Genomic DNA, 20,087 nt, shown 5'->3' with positions numbered 1-20,087 from the left:
CAGAAAAGTGGATTCTATGGCACAATCATAACTGTGCCGAGATTCTCTCAATTGTGCACTGCTCACATGAGTTTAATACAGTGCACTGTTCACTTTTTTTTAATGAATTTGCCACATTTGAATATTCAATATTTGGCTTGTGTGGAAATAAGTGTAGGATTTTGTGGAAGTTTCTCTCAAGAAAAGTCTTGTTTTTGCAACTGAGTTGACCGTTTCTGCCAGATGCTAGCCAAGAGTGTCCACTTCCTAGCATCCCCCTGGCAGCCCATAGTGAACAACAGACCACAGCAATTCTTTAACCCCATGGCCGGTGATTTTGAGATTGGCGTGGCACTCCACGATGCACCCCACGCTGCCCAGAATGCTGTTATTACTAATGAAATTTCACTCATTAATATTGTTTTACACTCTATGTTTCCTGAAGAAGCTGCCTGGAAAGGAACAATTTTAATTGCTTTATCTCTTGTGTTATTGTAAGAATGTTGTATGTGACTTGTTTTTTGAGTCAAGCCACTTGAAATAATGTTGCAGGTGGTGCTTGTCATAATCAGCAGTGCATTGTTAAAGACATTTACATTGTGTACATGCAGATGTTTGAAAACACACTCTTTGGATTATTGGAAACAGGGGCAGATACTCATGCTATACTGTTTCCAACATGCTTGCACTAAATGTACACAGCAATCCAGACAGCAATGCGACGATGCCCAGAGAGTGCTTCAGTAGGTCTATGTATGGCTTGTGCATATCTAGACTGCATTGCGTAAGCTATCAATAATGTTACAAGAAGTGTGCAAATTGTGTTCAGTACATTGTATATTGAATAGCTGCGTCTTTTACGTGATGAACCCTCACCGTTTATAGGGTTTGCACATGAATGAATGAGAGATCAATTTTATGGTGGTGTATAGAATAGTCATTCCAACCTTTCTGTTGCATAATCACCAAAGCAACAAGCTGTATAGTGTTTGACACTTCTGGAGTAGCATGTGCTTTCAACTGGTTCTTATAAGCTTGGAATAAGCATGTGCAGCCTGTGGTGAATGCCACCTTTGCAATGCATCTGAGGATGTTTTCATTATAATCTCGCCATTTCGTTAACAGCCATGGAAACTGCCTTGCTATGACAGTGAATCACATCATATAATCACATTGTGCAAATGACTACTTTAAAAGGAAGTTATCTGCAAAAACCATCTCAGCTGGTTTCTCGGTTATATGAGACTTTTTTTATGTAATGGCTTGCTAGCATTGGAACACAGATGCTTTTGCTAAAATGCCTGTAGTTGTTGTTGCTGGTTTTACTTCTGTGTTTTGGTCTTTTGTGCCCCTTTTACCATTAGGTCTATTGTTTATATTTTTCATTGAACCGCTTTAAAAACACTACTAGCCGTTTGTTTTGATGATTGCTTGCTAAGTGCCTTCGCTTCTCACAGAGCTGTGAAAAAGTAATTCTTAAAAAGAGTGGTAAGAGCTTTTCCTCTGTAACTTAGATTTCCTGCTGTTGCTATGAGCTCTGAAATGGTGGCCTTTTCATTCACACAAAGACTGAATTCAAATTTTGTTTAGAAGAAATTTTGTTTGGCTTTGCTGCTGAAATTCTGTGAAAAACTTTCATCTCAATCTGCAATTTGTCTTTGACCTCATTAGAGAAAGATTTGCTTTGGTAAATCAGAAAGTTAATAACTGGCATTGGTCAGTACTATAACTTTATGAGCAATATAATTACCAATTAAAGTAGCATAATGTGGTTTCTTCAGTACATACAGTGCCATGCTATAACTTTAATCAGATATTAGGCAAAATTTGTTTTCAGATGGAGTAGAAAATGTTTCTAGAGAAGACTGCAATTGTTTCTGTTTGAAGGTCCCAGCAATTGAAGGTTGAAATGCAAGTTCAAGGTAATCACATGGAATCCTTTGTAAGCTTCAGTGAGGTTGGTAAATTGACATGCCTGGAGTTTTTAGTGCAATAAAACTTATAGTGGCCATTCCCTGCACTTACCTGTTGTTATGTTTGTTTGTTTATCTGCTTATTTGCTTGCTTGGTTGTTTGTTGGAAGCCCACTTATGGCAGCACCAGCCATCGCAAGGTGCTGGCGCATGGCTTAACTGTTATGCCAGGAGTGATATGAGGAATCCCAGGGATCTACAGTTTTAAAGTAGAGACTGACCAATTCAGCATATATGTGTGTGTTAGCCCATTATCACTATCCGAACAACTTCCATCCATGAACAACGGATATTCACACCGCAACTGAAGTCAAAACCATTAAGTACTGGCGAACCTAATTCACATTTGGCCGAACTGTGCAAATCGACCATCAGTTTTTCCGCGCAATCGATGTCCTAACTCTTTTGTAACTTGCTGTGCATTGTTGAGGTGAAGCGTGGTATCTGTAGATATGGTTAAGGTTTGAAGCATTTGAATCTGTTTGTTGTCTAATGGAGGCTCTTGTCCTTTATCGAGTATTGCTTTGTTTAAAATGGTGCTTGAGTTGTGAATATTAAGGCACTGTAAATTGTGTTGCAAGCCTCGATGGTCGGATAAGGGAGACACAACAAACCTCTTGTGTCAAAACATAACAAGATCTACATATTTTGACTGTTAACCAGGAATCTGTTGATTGTATGTGACATTTTTCACTCTGCATTAACTGTGTTTTGTGTCAGTGTGTGAAGCAACTGAATGCTAGCCTCAAATGTGTATGGTACTTTTTTTTCATTCACTAAGAATGTCAGCAAGACCTAAAATATTTCAAATCACACAGAATAACTGTGTCTTTGCTTTTAAGGTTGGTGCTCCTGTAATGCAAGACAGTTTGTTTGATGCCATATACCTTAAGTTGCTTGAGGCCAGAGTTCTGTTTGCCTGTGTTGTGCTTTTACTATACTAGCATTTTAAACAATCTTTGCTGTCCTAATGTACATGGTTTTTAGTGAATGAATGAATGAACACAAATGGCAATGCTTTAAGAAGTAACATCTTTAGCTTGGCATGATTTTTATGATGATGCCAGTGGCATCCTGCCAGTGCCATTTATTGTACTTTTTCAAGTGCCCTTGCAGTTAAAACTTCTTTAATTTTGTGCACTAGCACTGATGTATATCTTACAGAATGAAATTGATGATCAGGGCGGTTAAATTCAGAGGATACCTGAATCTCATACTCATTGTGTTGCGTATACTTCAGGTAGACAAATATTTCACTAGTAAAAGGAATGGCTCAAGTTTTGTGCGCACGCAATAATCAGTGCTCTAAGCTCCTCTGAATTATTCTACAGCATCTGGTAACTGCGATTTAAGGCAGTTGTTGAACCCCTTGAAAGTAATGATGATTCAAAGAACAGTTCCAAAAGCTATGCTTGAGGGGATGAGGAAGCGAATTTTTTAAAATTATTGATTGTGACTCTGGAGACAGTGGCCAATTTAGGTGTCTATTTTTACCATTTCATCCAGAATTTAATGCAACTGCTAGTGTGTGTAGTCACACTGCCATAGTCCGAGACTGTCTTCATTTAAAAGCTTGTTATCACTGCCTGTTTTTAGACTGCCCTAGAGCTTTATTGCAGTGCATATAGGGCTGTCTAGTTTTGTGGACTTCACAATTTTGCACAATATTGTTCACTTTGCATATAAAACAGTGCACATATTGACATTGTTTTAAGTGCAAAATGCACGTTATAATGCTCTTTTTGTGGCTTTTCCTTTTCTATCAATGCTTTGTTTTGTATATTGCAGAAAGAATAAATAATTTGGCTGTTATTTCTCTAATGTCATTTGCAGTGTTGTGTTCATTCTTAGCTTCAGATTATGGAAACGATTTGGCCAATTCTTCAGTGAAAAGTGCATATGTTTTTTTACCGATCGTTATAGCAACTATCCTAGCTAGAAAAATTCAATCGTAATAATGGGGCAAAAAGTATATATGCTGGTGGAACAAATAGTCCATCACTAAGGTCCACCTTTCAAAATAAAACAAAGTGCAATCAGCATGGTATTCATGCCTCAGGCCATATCAACTTTTCTCTCTTATCTGTACATAATCATAACTCCATAGCGGCCCATTGCCCTAAGAAAGCTCTACTAAATTGAGCCTTAGCACAATACTCGCAGCATGCAGCGCGAGGCTCAAGCACAAGTGGCTACAATCTTAATATGGCAGACTGAAGAGAGAATAACCCTTTATGACCAGGCATGGTTTCTGTTGCTTATCAGATTCACCTCAGAACATTCTTATTGGGGGTTTCCTCAGTATGGTTAGGTATAATGGTCTTACAATCGACAGATGGGGCATTATACTACTGAATAGGTGCTTCGGCATTCAGAAACATTCAGAGAACACTGTGTTTGCGCCAAAGTCGCCTGCGCCGTGGACGGAACGGAAAATCTCAGTAACGCCACTGTTCCTGAAAAAAAAAAAAACGACTGTCCCGCACCAAGTATCTCATCGCCCCATGATGCTTTAAGCGCCAATGGTGACTAAGTTGTAGCGCCGCCAGCTTTTCCTCTAGTTAATAGCCAGAAACTCTATGACGGTACGTGTCACGGGCTCTCGGCCCGCTCGCCGCTCCCAGGAGCTCTTTCTGGTAGTTTGGTGTCGCAATTCGCCCATGTGCATGCCCCAGAATTCCTTGCGGTGCAGTGGCGACGGGAATGGCACTTTCGAAATTTCAGTAACTGATATATACATTATACTTACGGTGGGCTACAGCCATCTCAGTTAATAATGAGCCTAGCAGTTATAGTTAAAAAGTTAGCACTTCGATATTAGTTAACCATGCTAGCTAATTAGCATGCAGCACTTTAGCGCAGAGCGGCGAAGCCCATGTCGACAGCTGCTGTCGTTAAGAGAGCACACGGTTGAGCAGTGGGTTGGTTGGTTGTTGTTATTGTTGTTGTTTGCCTCACAAAATACGGTGTTGAGGAAGAAGAACGCACGAACAAAAAGAAACACCCTGACTTTTCGCTCTTCTTCGGGATGAAAAATTAGTGAGTGATTAGCGCGGCGCACCTCCTATTCCCCATGAGGGAGCCTGTCTGTACTACCACATGCCCAGGGATGACACATTTGAAGGCGGCAGCCACGGAGTGTTACGCAGGAGCGCCTTCGCAATGCACTCTACACTTGCCGATAACGCTGCGCTGACGTCACACGCTCGGCATTTCTTTGCGCTCTTTCCCTCTGTTGCCCTTTTCTCGGCGACACGTCTTTGTGCGTGTTTTCCCCCTTTAGCGACCCTTCGAGCAGACGCCGCGGGTTAGTGATGGTCATGAAACCGTTTTAACTCGAAGTAAAATTTAAACGATGATGATCATGATGATGGATGGATGGATGGATGGATGGATGGATGGATGGATGGATGGATGGATGGATGGATGGATGGATGGATGGATGGATGGATGGATGGATGGATGGATGGATGGATGGATGGATGGATGGATGGGTGGATGGATGGATAGATGGATACGGCTGAACCCTTTAAATCGGGCGGTGGCTCAAGCCACCTAGCCATGCTTTGTGAAATTTTACTCCTGTCTTGCTTTTAGCCACCAATCGTATAACCTTCGCTTGGTTACTTCTAACCTCTTAAAATCCACTTTCCCTTCACTATCCCTAAACCCCAATGCCCTGGGTAAGTCAGCCCCGCTGCTTTTCACTGTAGGGTGAAGCCCTTTACAGAAAAGTATCAAGTGTTCAGCCGTTTCCTCCTCCTCTCCGCACGCAATGCACAACGTGTCTATCTCGTGGTACCTGACTCTATACGTCTTAGTCCGCAAAACTCCAGTCCTGGCCTCAAAGAACAAAGAGCTTCCCCTACAATTATCATAGATATTTTCTTTGACAATTTCCTGTTTAAAGGTCCGGTATGTTTCCAGTGCCGATTTCGTCAGCATCCCTGTTTTCCACAGAGCTCTCTCTGTTTCTTTAACCTTTTTCTTTAACGATAATTGCTGATTTGCCCCTTACTGCTGTCCAGATATTTGCTTGTCAATTTTTTAGTTCGCTTTCTCCATTTCGTGGCAACATTCTTTATATACAGGTATCTGAAAACTTTCCTAGCCCACTGCTTTTCCTCCATTTTTCTCAATCGTTCCTCAAATGCTATCTTACTGCTAGCCTCGCTGCTCTCGAAAGACGCCCATCCCATATCACCCTGTACGCCCTGATCTGGTGTATTGCCATGTGCTCCCTAAGCTAACCTCCCTACTCCCCGTTGTTTAATTTCTAGCCTTGCTTGAACATCTGGCCTCATACACAGGACCGCATTACCGAAGGTCAGGGTAGGGACCATCACCCCTTTCCAGATCCCTCTTACCACTGCATACCTATTGTAATTCCACAGTGCCCTATTTTTCATGACAGCTGCATTCCTACTAGCTTTATTCATTACATATTTTTCATGTTCTGTTAGATACTCAGCACTGTTATTTATCTACACCCCAATATACTTGTACTCATTCACTACTTTTAGCACGAACTCCTGTATTCTATGCTCGCCGCCCTCTTCATTAAATACCATGACTGCAGATTTTTCCTTACTATACTTGAAGCCTAATCTATCTCCCTCTGTACTGCATATGTCTAACAACTTCTGCAGGTCTTCCTTGTTGTCAGCCATTATCACTATATCGTCCGCGTATATTAGTCCCGGTAATGTCTGTTTAATCCATTCCCCTTGCTTGAAAAAAGATATGTTGAAGCCTAGTCCGCTCCCCTCTAGCTTGGTCTCCAACCCTTGCAGGTACAACTTGAACAACAAAGGGGACAGATGACATCCTTGCCTAAGCCCCCGCTGTATCTCTACAGGCCATGATACATTTTTTCCCCATTTTATGAGCACTCTGTTACCTCTATATATATCTTTTAAAAGATTAATTACTCCATTTTCCATATACAATGTGTCCAGTATGTCCCACAAATGCTCCTGAGTAACGTTGTCATAGGCTCCCCTAATATCCAGAAATGCTAGCCCTAAGGGCCTGTGTTCCTTTTCCACAATTTCTATACACTGTGTCAATGAAAACAGATTGTCCTCCAAACTCCTTTGTTTCCGGAACCCATTCTGTAGTTCCCCTAACTCCCCCTCGTTCTCCACCCAAGCCTGCATTCTATCCTTTATAATCGGCATCACCACCCTGTAAACCACAGATGTCACTGTTATAGGACGATAGTTACTTACGTCTGCTTTGTTCCCCTTTCCCTTATATATCATGTTCATTCTACTTAATCGCCATTCATCGGGGACTTTCTCATCCACTATCATTTTGTTCACTACCTGTATTAATGTTTGCATAGATTTTGGTTCTAACTTCTTTATCAACATAATCGGGATACCATCTGGTCCTGTTGATGTGCTACTAGGAACCTTCTTCTCTGCCCTTTCCCACTCTCCTTGCTCAAGTGACGCTCTTGCTGTAACCGGTCTATGCCCCTTCGATAAATTATGTACCACGTGATAGGATTACTTCGAAGCGCCACCTGTCGATCATTGATGCTAAGCAAAATGAAGCGTACATAGGCTTCAGGGGAGGGGATCGTTCTACCAAGAGCTATGATTACGGTGGTTCTATGCCAGCGCATCCATTTAAAGGGGTGACAGCCGTCGTTCGGTTTTACGACGCCGTTTTGTTTCTCAAGTATCACCCATACCTCTGCTGTGGGAACGAAGTTAGTTTGTTTCTACCTAGCTGACAGAAAAATTTTATGCACTGAAGCTGCATCAGGCAATTCCGCGGCCCAGACATCCGAAAATGCAGGCTTTCTGAATAATATTGTGGCGTGGAAAATAGAGCATGCGAAGCAAAATGGCGCAGGTATCATGACCCTAAACGAGGAAGCTAATTACGTTGCGGCGCCATCTGTCAGACGTGCTACGAAGCAATGGCGCCCACTGATGCACAAAATCAGCTGTTTTGTCTATTTTGCTACACGACAGCATCCTGCCCGTATGTTCCTTATCGCCCAGGCCCTTGATAACGTTCTCTGTGGCCTAAGGTGAATGCGGAATTTTTCGGCCATGAAATTATACGACGTCGACGCCACTTTTATCCAGGGGTACCTGTAAGTACAACTTACAGATACCGCTCCCGAAAAACATTTTCGGCATTCTTTGATTGGCTCGCTGCAGTCACATGACGTGCAAAGCTCCCCCTCGAGAAAGAATTTTTTTTATAAATGGAAAAAGAAAACAGGACAAGTAAATATTTGTTTCCCCTGGGAGTGTGTCGCCTTTAAGTAGCATTCTGAGATTCTTGGGGTTAGGGTTTAATGACCGCCGCAGGCAGATTTTTAGAGCGAAAGCTCTACTACTAGAGGTACAACGTTTTCGCCTGGCTTGGCGCCTTTGCCCTTGGAGCCCGACCAAGGTCAAACCAAGCACACACCCCCAAGACTTAAATGTATGACTATGTGTCTTGCTGCGCGTAGCCATGATATGCCTGCATGGTATGGTCGTAGCCAATGACCAGCAACCTTGTGACCGACGACTAGTGGTCACTTTGACCTTGACCTTTAGAGCTGAGATTCGCATCGCCTGGTGATGCGATGACGTAAAAATGACGTAATAATGCTTCCGCTTGAGCCAGTAGGCAGGCCCGTGTTCTTTCCTTTTTCTACTTCCTCTCAGCAACATCAGTCAGCCAATCCCGCTCCTACTAGGTTCAGCCGGGGTTCAACCATTTTTTGTGTGCAGACTATTCAGCCAGCAAAAGAGCTGGAAAAATAAAATCCCGGCAGTGTCGTTTCGGTGCCTGTTTGCCATGATGTGACCGGATCCAGCCAAGGGGGTGAAATTGCCGGAAAAGTTCTCTGCGGGCTATTTTGCCGGCTGCCGGCACAGTATAGTCTCGTCCTTAAAAGAAGAAGAGCACGGCGAATGGTCAGCACGAGGGCTGAGAGGAGGACGAAGAAAAGGAACGTGGCCACATTCCGAAACGAACTGACTGCGTCTCACTGCAACTGCTGTCCACCCACAGCGAAAGCGTGACACGTTCACAACAGAACAGGGCTGTCGCAAACTCCCTCAGCAGCCCCAGGCCATCTCGTCTTTCCGCCTCCTTCGGTCTCTCAGCTCCGTCACCGCAATGTCGAGCGGGTCCGGGGGGAGCCACGGGTCGGTGGAGCACCTGTCCGTGTTCTGCGGTACCAGCTCGCCCACCGAGCTCGCCGCACAGACTGGCAAGAAGGCTGGCGAGGCGACCGGGACGACAACCCCAGAGTGAGTCTTTACTAACCGGCATAGTACGTACACACCTGCGGCACCGCACTCCGTACAACGGCAAGAAAGTCAATAGTTCTTAAATTTTTACTTTCCGAAGCTACACAATGGGTTCTGGTATAGTATATATAGGGTTTGATCTCCCGGAGTTGCAGCTGGGCTGTTAGAGGCGCCGCATTTCGTGTAGGCCTCCGGCTTAATTTCGACATCTCAATTGGTTAGTTAGTTAGTTGTATTGATTTTAATGGCGCAAAAGCAACTATGGCTATGATGCGCCAAACACATCTCAATTGGTGTTCGCCGAGATACACTTGGAAAGAAAAGGAAGAAAAAGTAGAGTTTTAACTTAGTTAAAACAAGTAGGCGTGCGAAAGCGTGTGATCATTCTTTGCATCTTCTCTATGGCATCTGCCACCACCACCATCAGCCTGACTACGCCCACAGCAGGGCAAAGGTCTCTCCTACATCTCTCCAATTAACCCTGTCCTTTGCAAGCTGCGTCCACCGTATGTCCCAGCAAACTTAATTCTTAAACTCATCCGCCCATCTAACTTTCTGTCACCCCCTGCGACGCTCGCCTTCTCTAGAATCCACCTTATTACCCTTAAGGACCAGCGGTTATCTTATCTTGCCTTCGCATTACATGCCCTGCCCAAGCCCACTTCTTCCTCTTGATTTCTACTGGGATGTCACTAACCCGCGCTTGTTCCTGCACCCACTCTGCCCGCTTCCGATAAGATACAGCTGTTGTATACTTTCCTCTCGAGGGATATTGGTGAACTGCCATTCATGATCTGAGAGATTTCTAGCTCTTCATCTTTAAACCGTCTGTCCACTCGGCGGCAGCTGGCGCGACGCCCTCCTCCATTGGCTACAGCTGACGCGACGCTCCTCCGAACAAACCCAAGCTTCCTCCCATTGGCTACAGCTTGCGCGGTTGATGCTCAGAACTAATCCGAGCTTTACCGAGTTACTCCGATGTTTCTCACTAGATTCTTGATTGTGACCGTGTTAAGTAATGCTTTCGAACTAAAACCAACTTCAAATAAGCACTAAGCGTCGTAGATGCCCCGAGTCACCACGTTCAGCTGGTTCCATGAATTGACATCCCCATTGCCCGTCGCCCTCTCCCCCAACCCCATAAAAAAGAAGTAGAAGTGAGCCGGTCCCTCATCTCCAATGAGCCCCCGTGACATCAACCTCTGAACCCATGAGCTGAGATGAAACCCTTGACCTGGGTGCGCGTGCAGGCAGCTGCTGCGGGAACAGTGCCTGAACCAGGCGCCGGACTTTGCGCGCAGCAGCCTTCAGTTCGCCGTGGACCTGCACGAGAGCCTGCGTCGCGACGGCGGCTGCGCGGTGCGCAACGTGCTCTTCTCGCCGTTCGTGCTCTCGAGCGCGCTGCTGGCGCTGTACAACGGGGCGCAGGGTCGCACCGCCGACCAGATCGCGCGCGCCGCGCGGCTGGGCTACGAACCGCGCAGCGTGTCCTCCTGCCTGGCCGTGTGGCACGCAGAGCTGTTCCCCACGTGGCCAGACAGCCACCGGCGGAACTTCGAGATGCGCCAGGACGCCTGCCTTGTCTATGACAAGGGGCTGCAGATCTCCGACGGCTACAAGTGAGCCTCGATAAGGGTGCAGTGTATATAGTGTGTCGTCATCATCAGCCTGACTACACCCACAGCAGGGCAAAGGACTCCCCCATGTCTCTCCAATTAACCCTGTCCTTTGCCAGCTGCGCCCAACCTATGCCTCCAAACTTCTTAAGCTCATCCGCCCACCTGTCCTTCTGCCGCCCCCTGGTACGCTTGCCTTGTCTTGCAATCCACTCCGTTGCTCTCAAGGACCAGCGGTTATCTTGCCTTCGCATCACATGCTTTGCCCAAGCCAATTTATTCCTGCTGATTTTGACTAGGATGTCATTAATACGCGTTTGTTCCCTCACCCACTCTGCCCACTTCTGGTCTCTTAACGCTACACCTATCATATTTCTTTCCATGGCTCGCTGCGTTGTCCTTAACTTAAGATGAACCCTTTTCGGTCCGGTTAGTATCTCAGTTCTCGCTTTTTGCTAGGTTAGGTTAGGTTAAACACTAGATGTGTATGGAAGAGGGTTAGGCAAGCGGAGGAGATAGGAATTCAGCGGGGATGTAAGGTGGACGTAGCTGGACAGGGTCAGGGGTAACTGGAGATCAGTGGGAGGTGCCATTGCCCTAGTAGCGAACGTAGTTAGGTTAATGATGAAGATAATGAGAGCCAGTGACGGTGCCAAGGGGATGCGGGGCTGGCAGTGACCACTCCAAAAATTTTCTGGACCACAGAGAATTCTCCCCACTGCTTCCAAAGTAGCAGAATTTTATTGGCCGATGCATGGCAAATCATCAATGACCAATGCTTCCATCACTGTCAAAATGCTGGACGCCACTCAAAACCATGCTTGGGAGTGGTGACAAGCTAACTGCTGTCCAAGCTAAGGGAAAATAAAGAAAGGACAATTAGAACCCGAATTGGTCCTCCTCGCTGATATATGTGACGCTGTCGCAACTGCATTTTGTTAGTTTTTTTGCTTTTATGAAGAGCACTGCCACAGAGGTATGATGCTTACCCCCCCCCCCCCCCCCCCCCCAAACCCATTCACTTTAATCCATCGTTTCGCTGCATCCCATCACGAATGTCCTGGCGCCGTCCCTGATGACAGAACACATACAATACTCAGACTAGCGCACTTATCATACACTTTGTTGTGGTCGGCTTACGTGGCAGGCAATGGCTGAGCCGATGGTGCCGCATCGAGGCCGAGGACTTTGCCAACGACCCTACAGATGGCGTGGTGTTCCCCACGCGCATGACAGCCTGGATAGGGGCGCTCACCTCCTTCTCGTGCAAAGCACCCGAGGACGCCGCCTTCTGGTCCGAGGTACCACACGCACCCGTTGGCACTGGACGCGGTAGTTACGGAACGCATATCGCCATCTACTTAACTGCGTCTCTATACGCCAGCGTCGGAAGTTTACGATGCGTTGTAGATGTCACCAAAAGGAAAGTAGAAAAGGAAGCAAAAATTGCAGACGCACCCGCGAAACACTGGGGCTAATGATGTATTTATACAGCACTGGCCTTATATATAAAGTGCTGTATATATACAGAACTGCAGAAGCACTTCTACAGAAATGCATTCCTACCGATCGCACTTACGATTGGAGACGGTATACCGTGCCTTTCTTCCTCAATTGTCCTCACATAAGAACACTGCCGCAAGTTGGGCGAGTTGAATTAAGTTCATGATAAAAAATAGCGTGAAGAAAAACAAAAGACGGATTATTGCGGAATACACGGAATTTATAGGGTGTCAAGTATAAATTGCACGTGTTCTGCAATAAACCACAGTTGCGAGTTAGCGCTTGTCTGCGTCGCCCTGTCTATTTCGTCTTTCACTTCATGCTGTTTTTCATCATGAATTCACAAAGGAGCCCGTGTGTTCTACCCAGGTTATCCCCTTCTTTTTGTCTGCTACTCCATCCTCCTCTTCATCATCTTGTCCTGCTATGTTTATCCCTCGATAACACGGATAACCCACTAACGTGGCCACGTACGCGCTGTATGCTGAAAGCTAAACATTTCGACAGAATTGCTTATCTGGTTGGGTGTGGTAACGTATATTAAACTGCATGGCATCTTTTAAAGACTCAGGACAACTGCCTTCTGCCCCCGTGAGGAAGAAACTGAGTCGGCTCCGAAACGTCAGATATTAAATAAAATATGTTATGTTTAGAGATGTCTCAGTTTACTGCAAGCTGTGCATGCTATGCGTCACCATGTGTTGAATCTAAGCTTTTAAAGACATGACTGGTCTTTGTGGTCGCCGTGGTTAGCTCTGCAGTGGGGACACAAAAGCGACGTCACGAGAATCTTGCAGTAAAGCCCTTCAATGTATTTCTGGTTTAAGAAAAATCTAGCACTGGAAAGCCAGTGACCCTTCAGGTGGTTTTGAATGGGTGAAGAGCTTTACAGGCCTGTCAATTCGAGCTGCGCATCTCTGCCACGAGTACGCTTATATTGTTCGTTGCTCCCGTGGTCTTTCAACTTTTGATGCCCACTGTGGCGCATTTGTGCAATCCAAAGTAAAAAAAAACAGCGATCTTGAAAACATTTGAGAAATCTGCATAAAAGTGTCGTTTCCTGCAGAAACTGCATCGCTTGAAGATTCTAAGCGCAACCGCTCTTCGCTACTGCCAGGTTTCAGATCATAGATGTTTTAACGCGGGTTTTCAGATCGGAGACACTTGAACGGTCTGTCGTCGAATGATACCCGAAAAAGAATGGCGTCCAAATTCTTGTTAGCGGGTCTTGGAGCTGTGTCCTGTCATTACTGTTCTCGTTGCGAGGTACAGTGACTGGCTATAGGGACACTTGAAGATTCTGTAGATGTTTCGAAGTGCCGCATGCCTGCGGCATTAAATCGAAATCATAGGGAATACTTCACACTAAGCCTACGGCATTGCGCCAGGCGCCGCGTATAATTCATACAACTTTGCTGTATACCCACCGAAAGAGTGATAACTTTAGGGCAAGTAAAATCAACTGAACTGCGAGCCGTGTGGCAAGTGTGGAAATAAAATTGATAGGGTTGAATTTAGGGGACACCAAGAGAGCAGCGTGATTGAGAGAACAAAGACGAGTGAATGACATACGAGCAAAAATAAATAGGAAAAATTCACGGGGGCAGCTAATTGCATTATCAGTTGGCAATGCGATAGCATTAGAGCTGTTTATTCCTTTATCGAAGGTGACGTCACTTCCCGTTCGGTGCTATACACAGTTTGCACCGACGTCATAGCGGCGGCCATCTTTTGGGACCAGAAGCGCGGCGAAAACATGCGTGTATATTTCCAATCTTGTTACAACCTGTTCCGGCATAGCCTGTGGAATGTTTAGACTCTCCGCCCAAACATGGAACTCATGACGTCACGTAAAGATTACCTTTAGGGCATGGAGGAAGGAAGGCTAAGCAGGGGTCCTCGCCATCCGAGCTTCATGACAAAAAATGTGCCGGAAGTGACGTGTTCTCGAAAGGGCCCCTGGTAGTCTTTGGCCGATGGCACAGCCAACTGTAACTTTGTACGCAGCGGTGTCGTCTGCTCCATTGTCTGCTGCACATGTGTTGAGACAGCGGCCAACTAGGAGGGTGCTCACGTTCATCTTCAAAAAATGCGACGAAATGGCCTCTCCTTAACTCTTTCCTTCCTCCGTGCTATAGGGTAACGGAGTGGATTCATAAGGAACGAAAGCGTAGCCGAAGGTGTCAGAGAACCGGGTGAGTGGATGAGATCATGAAGTTTGATAGGGTAGGGTGGGGCCGCGCCTGATGCAGGATGCGGCTGAACGGAGGTCATTGGGAGACACCTTTGTGCCGCTGTAGATGCAGCCGGGGCCTGTGATGACGATATTCTTCTCGCTTGCGTTCCGGAATTATGCGTTGCATTTAAGTCTACTGGTTTCAGTTGCACCAAACATTCTGAACTCAACCCGAAGAGGTATCGTGTTAACTAAGAAGGCCATACTGCGAGTGAACTGAAATAATAATGAAAAACAGGGCTCTCGAGTTGAGCACAGCTTCTCCTTATATCTGTTCCCCTTATCTTCTTCTTAGCTGCTTCTTATCTGTGGCGATAGACGTAAGCGATCGAATTGATGAAAACTCTTACGCTTCTGTTCGTTTCCCGTCTCTGACGACCAGGTCGACCGCACAACGTCCCTGTTCCTGCTCAGCATACTGTTCATCAAGGGCAAGTGGCGTCACGTGTTTAACGTGACCCGTGGCTACTTCAACGAGACGCCCAAGAAATCCAAGGTACCGGAACACGCCGTCAACGAGGCAGTGTCCATTTGTGCGTCTCGTAGAAGGTGTAAGGTCTTGACTCAAACGTTTTATGGGTCCCGAAACCCCCCTGAATTAATTTTGCTGTCCTCCTTCTGATGTCTCTTCATCTTCATAGTGAGAGCTCAGAGCAAGGAGACGAGAACGAAAGAAAGATAATGCACACATGAGAGTTGATCTTCTCCTCTCTTGCGCTCCGTTACTTCATCACGTTCAATCGCATTGCGTCTCTTGGGAGCTAGCGTCAACAAAGATTAACCAGGCAACGCCTGGGATTCAACCATGGAGTGGGTGTGAACCGTTTCTTACGAGCTGCGCGTATGAAATTTTAGGAACACGGAGTCGGAGTGATAGGAGAAGCATGGAAAATTCCGCACGCTTTCCTCATGATTTCCTTTTGTTTTCGTATTTTTTACGGTTACCACTTGAGGTTTTCATGTGTGTATGACCTTATACGAAATGCACATGTATTTTTACTTTCCCACTTGCGTTGAACGCATAGTTCTTATTGATTCCGTACTTTTCATGTGGCTAAGATATTAGCCATACGGAAAACGCATGCAGTTAGGGGAATCATCATACGAAGCATTGTTACAGCATGGAGCAATCCCTGCAGGTGGTGCGTATGATGAGCCAGACGGGCCACTTCCGCACGGCCGAGAGCGAAGAGCTGGGCGCCAGCGCTGTGGAGCTGCCCTACCGCGAAAGCTCCAAGACGATGGTCATCCTGCTGCCCAGCAAGGCGCAGAGCCTGCGAGAACTCGAGGGAAAGCTCACCGCCGGCCACATCCTCAGCTGCCTCGATGGACTGCAGGACAGGGGTGAGGACGCGAGGGGGTCTTTCAATGCTTAAGCATTAGAACCCCCGTTAGCGGAATAAGTGTCCGCTGTTGACGTCCGGCGAGTGAAACCTCGGGGGAGAGGAGGAGGAAAATTAGAGAGGGAAGAATGGTTGAGAGATAAGCGAAGTCAAGGGCCTTGGGGACATGGCGCGGTGAACTAATTGCTGGATTGGAAAGAGCTAGTGGAGAGGGGGTACGACGTTTCACGCAATGATTAATGGTCTGGATCTCACCACACGTTACCATCAGGGGGAACAATAACGCTAACACATACTATGCAGCATGAGTCGCATTAATCGTTTGTGATTTAATTCCCAGAAAGACCCTTTAACAACGACCCTTGTACAGAGGACATTCCCCGGGGCAAACGTTGTGGACGTCAGCATCGTAGTTGTGTCGCAACCGAAAGTTCTAATGTTCATGATAACTATCATAACCATCAGCCTAACTACGTCCACTGCAACAAAAGTACCTCTACCATTAACCTCCAGCTAACCCTGTCCTGCGTTATGCGACCACCTTATTCAACTCAGCCAAGCACACAGCGCATTTCCTTTTCACTCCTCGCCGCCACCGTCGTTTTTGCCGCGGCAACATTCACTGCCTTTTATTTCAATCCACACGCATCGTCTCCCTCAAGCCCCGGGAGTCCCCGAGATTGTGCAGCTACCATGTCCGGCTTGCCCTCCATGCCTCTTCGCTATATGTGTGGCAGCTTTTGCTGCTTACGCATTTTTTTTCTCTTCAGCCCCTTCATCGCATTCGCGCTACCGCCTCGGCAATCTCTTCTTCACACACTCGCTTCTCCCCTTCCAAAGGCCCGGTTGTGATCACGCGAACACACGCGCGTTCGCTCGGGTTTCCTGGCCAATAACAGCTACCGCCGTAAAAGGGCTCCCCAAGAGGCCATAAAATATCTTCAGGATGCACCGAGAGTGCGCCAGAACTTTAAAACATTTCACGTTACAAAACTCTGATTTGAAACTTGGACATGTCTTTCGGCCCACTTAAGGTTTTCCGACAGGTCCGCCGCCTGTGAGCTGTGCAGGCAAGTGTTGATGGCATTCTGTAACTTTTTCGCTAGCATAGCGCTGAGCTGTTCACCTGAACGCCGCAGCGTGGCGCGACAGTCAACTGACCGGCGACATTGAGGTACAGCACTCCATACATGGTTCCTGTAAGGAGTTTCACAGCTGGCATGGTCAAATAGTTCCGGTTGTGTACTATATTACACCAAGACATCCGTTCCTCTCCCTAATATGCGTATTAAAACGCTATATTCGGAACAGATAGCTCAGCGATGATTACACCTGAGTCACGTGATGAGGACCCACGTGCTTCGCAGGCCTGGTGAGTGTGAGCGTGCCCATGTTTCGAGTGAGCGACGTCATCGACCTGAAGGAGGCGCTGCCGGCGATGGGGGTCAAGGATGCCTTCCGACCCGACGCCAACTTCATGACGCTCTGCGACTCGCCGGTCGCCCCGAAGGTCTCTTTCGCCCGGCACGTGGCCGTCTTCCATGCCCGCGAGAGGTCCACCTCCCGCATGCCCAAATACACCGGCGCCCAGGTACGATGGTTGGAAGAACGGAATATAGCGTCCCCTTTGAAATGGGGTGCTGGCAGTTGCCACCATGCTCGGCCTTTTTTTTCATTTTTGTTTTCCAATAATTTTTCTTTATATTTACTTAATGGTGTTATAAATCGGTCTATAAACTGGTAATTTTCTTTAATTACATCTTGAATCCTTTATTTCTAACATTTTTTTTCATTTTTATTTTCCAATAGTTTTTCTGTATATTTATTTAATGGTGTTATAAACTGGTCTATAAACTGGCCATTTTCTTTAAATACATTTTGAATCCATTGTTTCTAACATTATGTCATCTCTCTGCTTTTGATCCACCAATACACATTGAAAGTGCACAGTGCCACCTGGATATAAATGCCAGCCAGATGAACTAATTTATTTATTTTATATCTGCACCACATTTTCGGCCATTAGCTGCAGCGGGAAGGTAAAAGGTAGCTCCGATATGAAAAGGAATAGTCAGCTCGTACGCAAAAACTAATCCTCTTGTTACTGCACCATTTGTCTTGAAGGGATCATCTTTCGAGAACAATAGAATATTAGAAAAATTTAGATAATTTAGAATATTTAGAAATTTAGAATATTCGAAAAAATTATATGGTTGTCTGAAAGTAGTTTGTTAGAAGTATAAAAAATACATCGTTGAAGAGAGATGTCGTTAAGTTTAACAGCGAAATGTACCTCTTGAAGCGCATTGTAAAGAGAGATAAAAGGATACATATACATGTCAGGGCAAAATGTTAAGCTTAAATCATTTGAAAAAAATCGAGAGAATATAAATAGAATACTAATACTAAAACAGTGTAGTCTACTCACTAGTTTTTAATTTCTCCGGTAGTGCTCACAATCTCGAAATCTATTCTGCTACACAATTCTGTGCCTTTTGCCCTTCATTAAACCTTATCATGAAGAGACCGCCGCGTGAGGGATTAACGCGATAGCGTTAGCTATCTCGTTCAGCCAGGAACCCAGCAATGTATAGTCGTCGCCGGTGCTGAAATGCTGGGTTGGTCGAGGGATGGTCGTGACGTCACACGTGAGTTAAAGATCAAAATGTGATTGAAACATTCGAAATATAGTGATTAGAAGGTCTCAACATGGTTCACATGTCATTAGGACATGTAGGGGTAGAAAGGAAATGAACTGCGCTTAGAAGAAATTTGGGGTAATTAGTCGGGAATCGAACCCTTGATCCTTGCGTTGCGGGTCAAACACGCTCCCCTTAGTCCACACAGGCACTTTTTTCTTTATATTGCTTGGAAATAGTGCCGGAAAGAAAAGTATAAGCACGCTTACGCCACAAAACTGCATTTCTTCTGCCGCAAAAACATTCCTTTTTAAACTGCACGCATCCGCGCTTCCTGTGAAGGCATGGCTTCGTGCTTAGGAGATGATTGCGCCATGAACGGTGAATTGCCACCTGTGCAATACACCAGAGACAATTGACCATTGTTTTATTCTGTGCGTTGATGCTATATTCTTCTGGGACATTTTACAACCAACAATTAAGAAGGACATCGACATCATACCCTACATTATCCGTTTTTTGCCCGTGGAGAAAAACTGTGTTGTGCCATATGATATATTTGTGTTGCTGGGACTATTTAGCCTCCGGAAGAGCCGCATGATGGACCGCCACGCCGAATCACCACGGTCGTCGAAATCTTTGTTTCGTGAACAATGCGCTGGGATGCGGGGAGTATATGCTGCCCTGCAAGAGCCGCTTAGCTGGCTCCCCTATCCGGTTGCATGTGTGTGCCTCCCAGACTTTTGATGTTTTGGAAGGAGGGGTCATGCAGGGGTTAAGTTACTCCACGCAGGCACGGTCGTACAACTTGGTTAAAGGGGCGCTTCGTATGTACTATGTCGTATCGTCTTTCACATAGTATGGAAACAGTGTCAAACTCTGCGTGGGCAAGAGGAGCCGCTGACTGACGGGACCCATTAACGCCATCGCGTCATACCCTTAAATGCTGAGCTTAATTGCCCCCCCCCCCTCCCTCCCATCAATTTTTATGCTGCGTCTTCGGATTAAGAAGCCAAATATCGCTCGTGCAGGGTGCGCCTGGAACCTCGTCGCCGGCGAGACGATCAACGGACGACGAGACCGAAGCCCTCGACGACGAGGCCAAGTTCACCGTGGACCGGCCTTTCATGTTCTTCGTCATAAACAGTGAGCCCAAGGCCGTGCTCCTCTACGGCTCCATCCGGAAGATATTCGCCTGGAAGTAGCCGACGACGAGCAGCAGCCGGATTGGTCGAGAGGATCGAGACGTCACACGTCCTTCTGGAAGATTTTCGGCTTCCGCCGCACAATTGTAACCGCGGCGTGACGTGCTTGCGAGCAGAGAACGTCGTTATTTCTTCTGTTTGCGGTGTGTATTGAGCGTGTTTGATTCGTGCAGACCGAATAAAAGTTGCTTCACATACCTCGTCTGTCACGCGAAGCAAATGGTGGAGCTAGACAGCTGCACACTTCTGCCGGGGGACACGTCGCAGTCTATATCAGACGCTTGTTCGCCAAATGGTGCCAATGAACATCCTCGTCATACCAGTG

The 20,087-nt window shown here is 46.2% G+C and overlaps 1 protein-coding gene across 1 annotated transcript; it reads left to right on the top strand.

The window, feature by feature from the left end:
* Positions 1 to 9,086: 9,086 nt before the first annotated feature.
* Positions 9,087 to 19,927, top strand: LOC144134406 (iris-like). The gene is made up of 7 exons (XM_077667327.1): positions 9,087 to 9,220; positions 10,471 to 10,839; positions 11,984 to 12,137; positions 14,958 to 15,071; positions 15,715 to 15,919; positions 17,286 to 17,509; positions 19,589 to 19,927. The coding sequence occupies exons 1-7, from the start codon at positions 9,087 to 9,089 to the stop codon at positions 19,760 to 19,762; spliced, it is 1,374 nt and encodes a 457-aa protein (XP_077523453.1). The 3' UTR covers positions 19,763 to 19,927.
* The last annotated feature ends 160 nt before the right edge of the window (positions 19,928 to 20,087 follow it).

This window comes from Amblyomma americanum, chromosome 5, assembly GCF_052857255.1.
Source record: "Amblyomma americanum isolate KBUSLIRL-KWMA chromosome 5, ASM5285725v1, whole genome shotgun sequence".
In the NCBI taxonomy this organism is placed as follows: Eukaryota; Metazoa; Arthropoda; class Arachnida; order Ixodida; family Ixodidae; genus Amblyomma; species Amblyomma americanum.
This window is presented reverse-complemented; position numbering and strand designations above follow the sequence as displayed.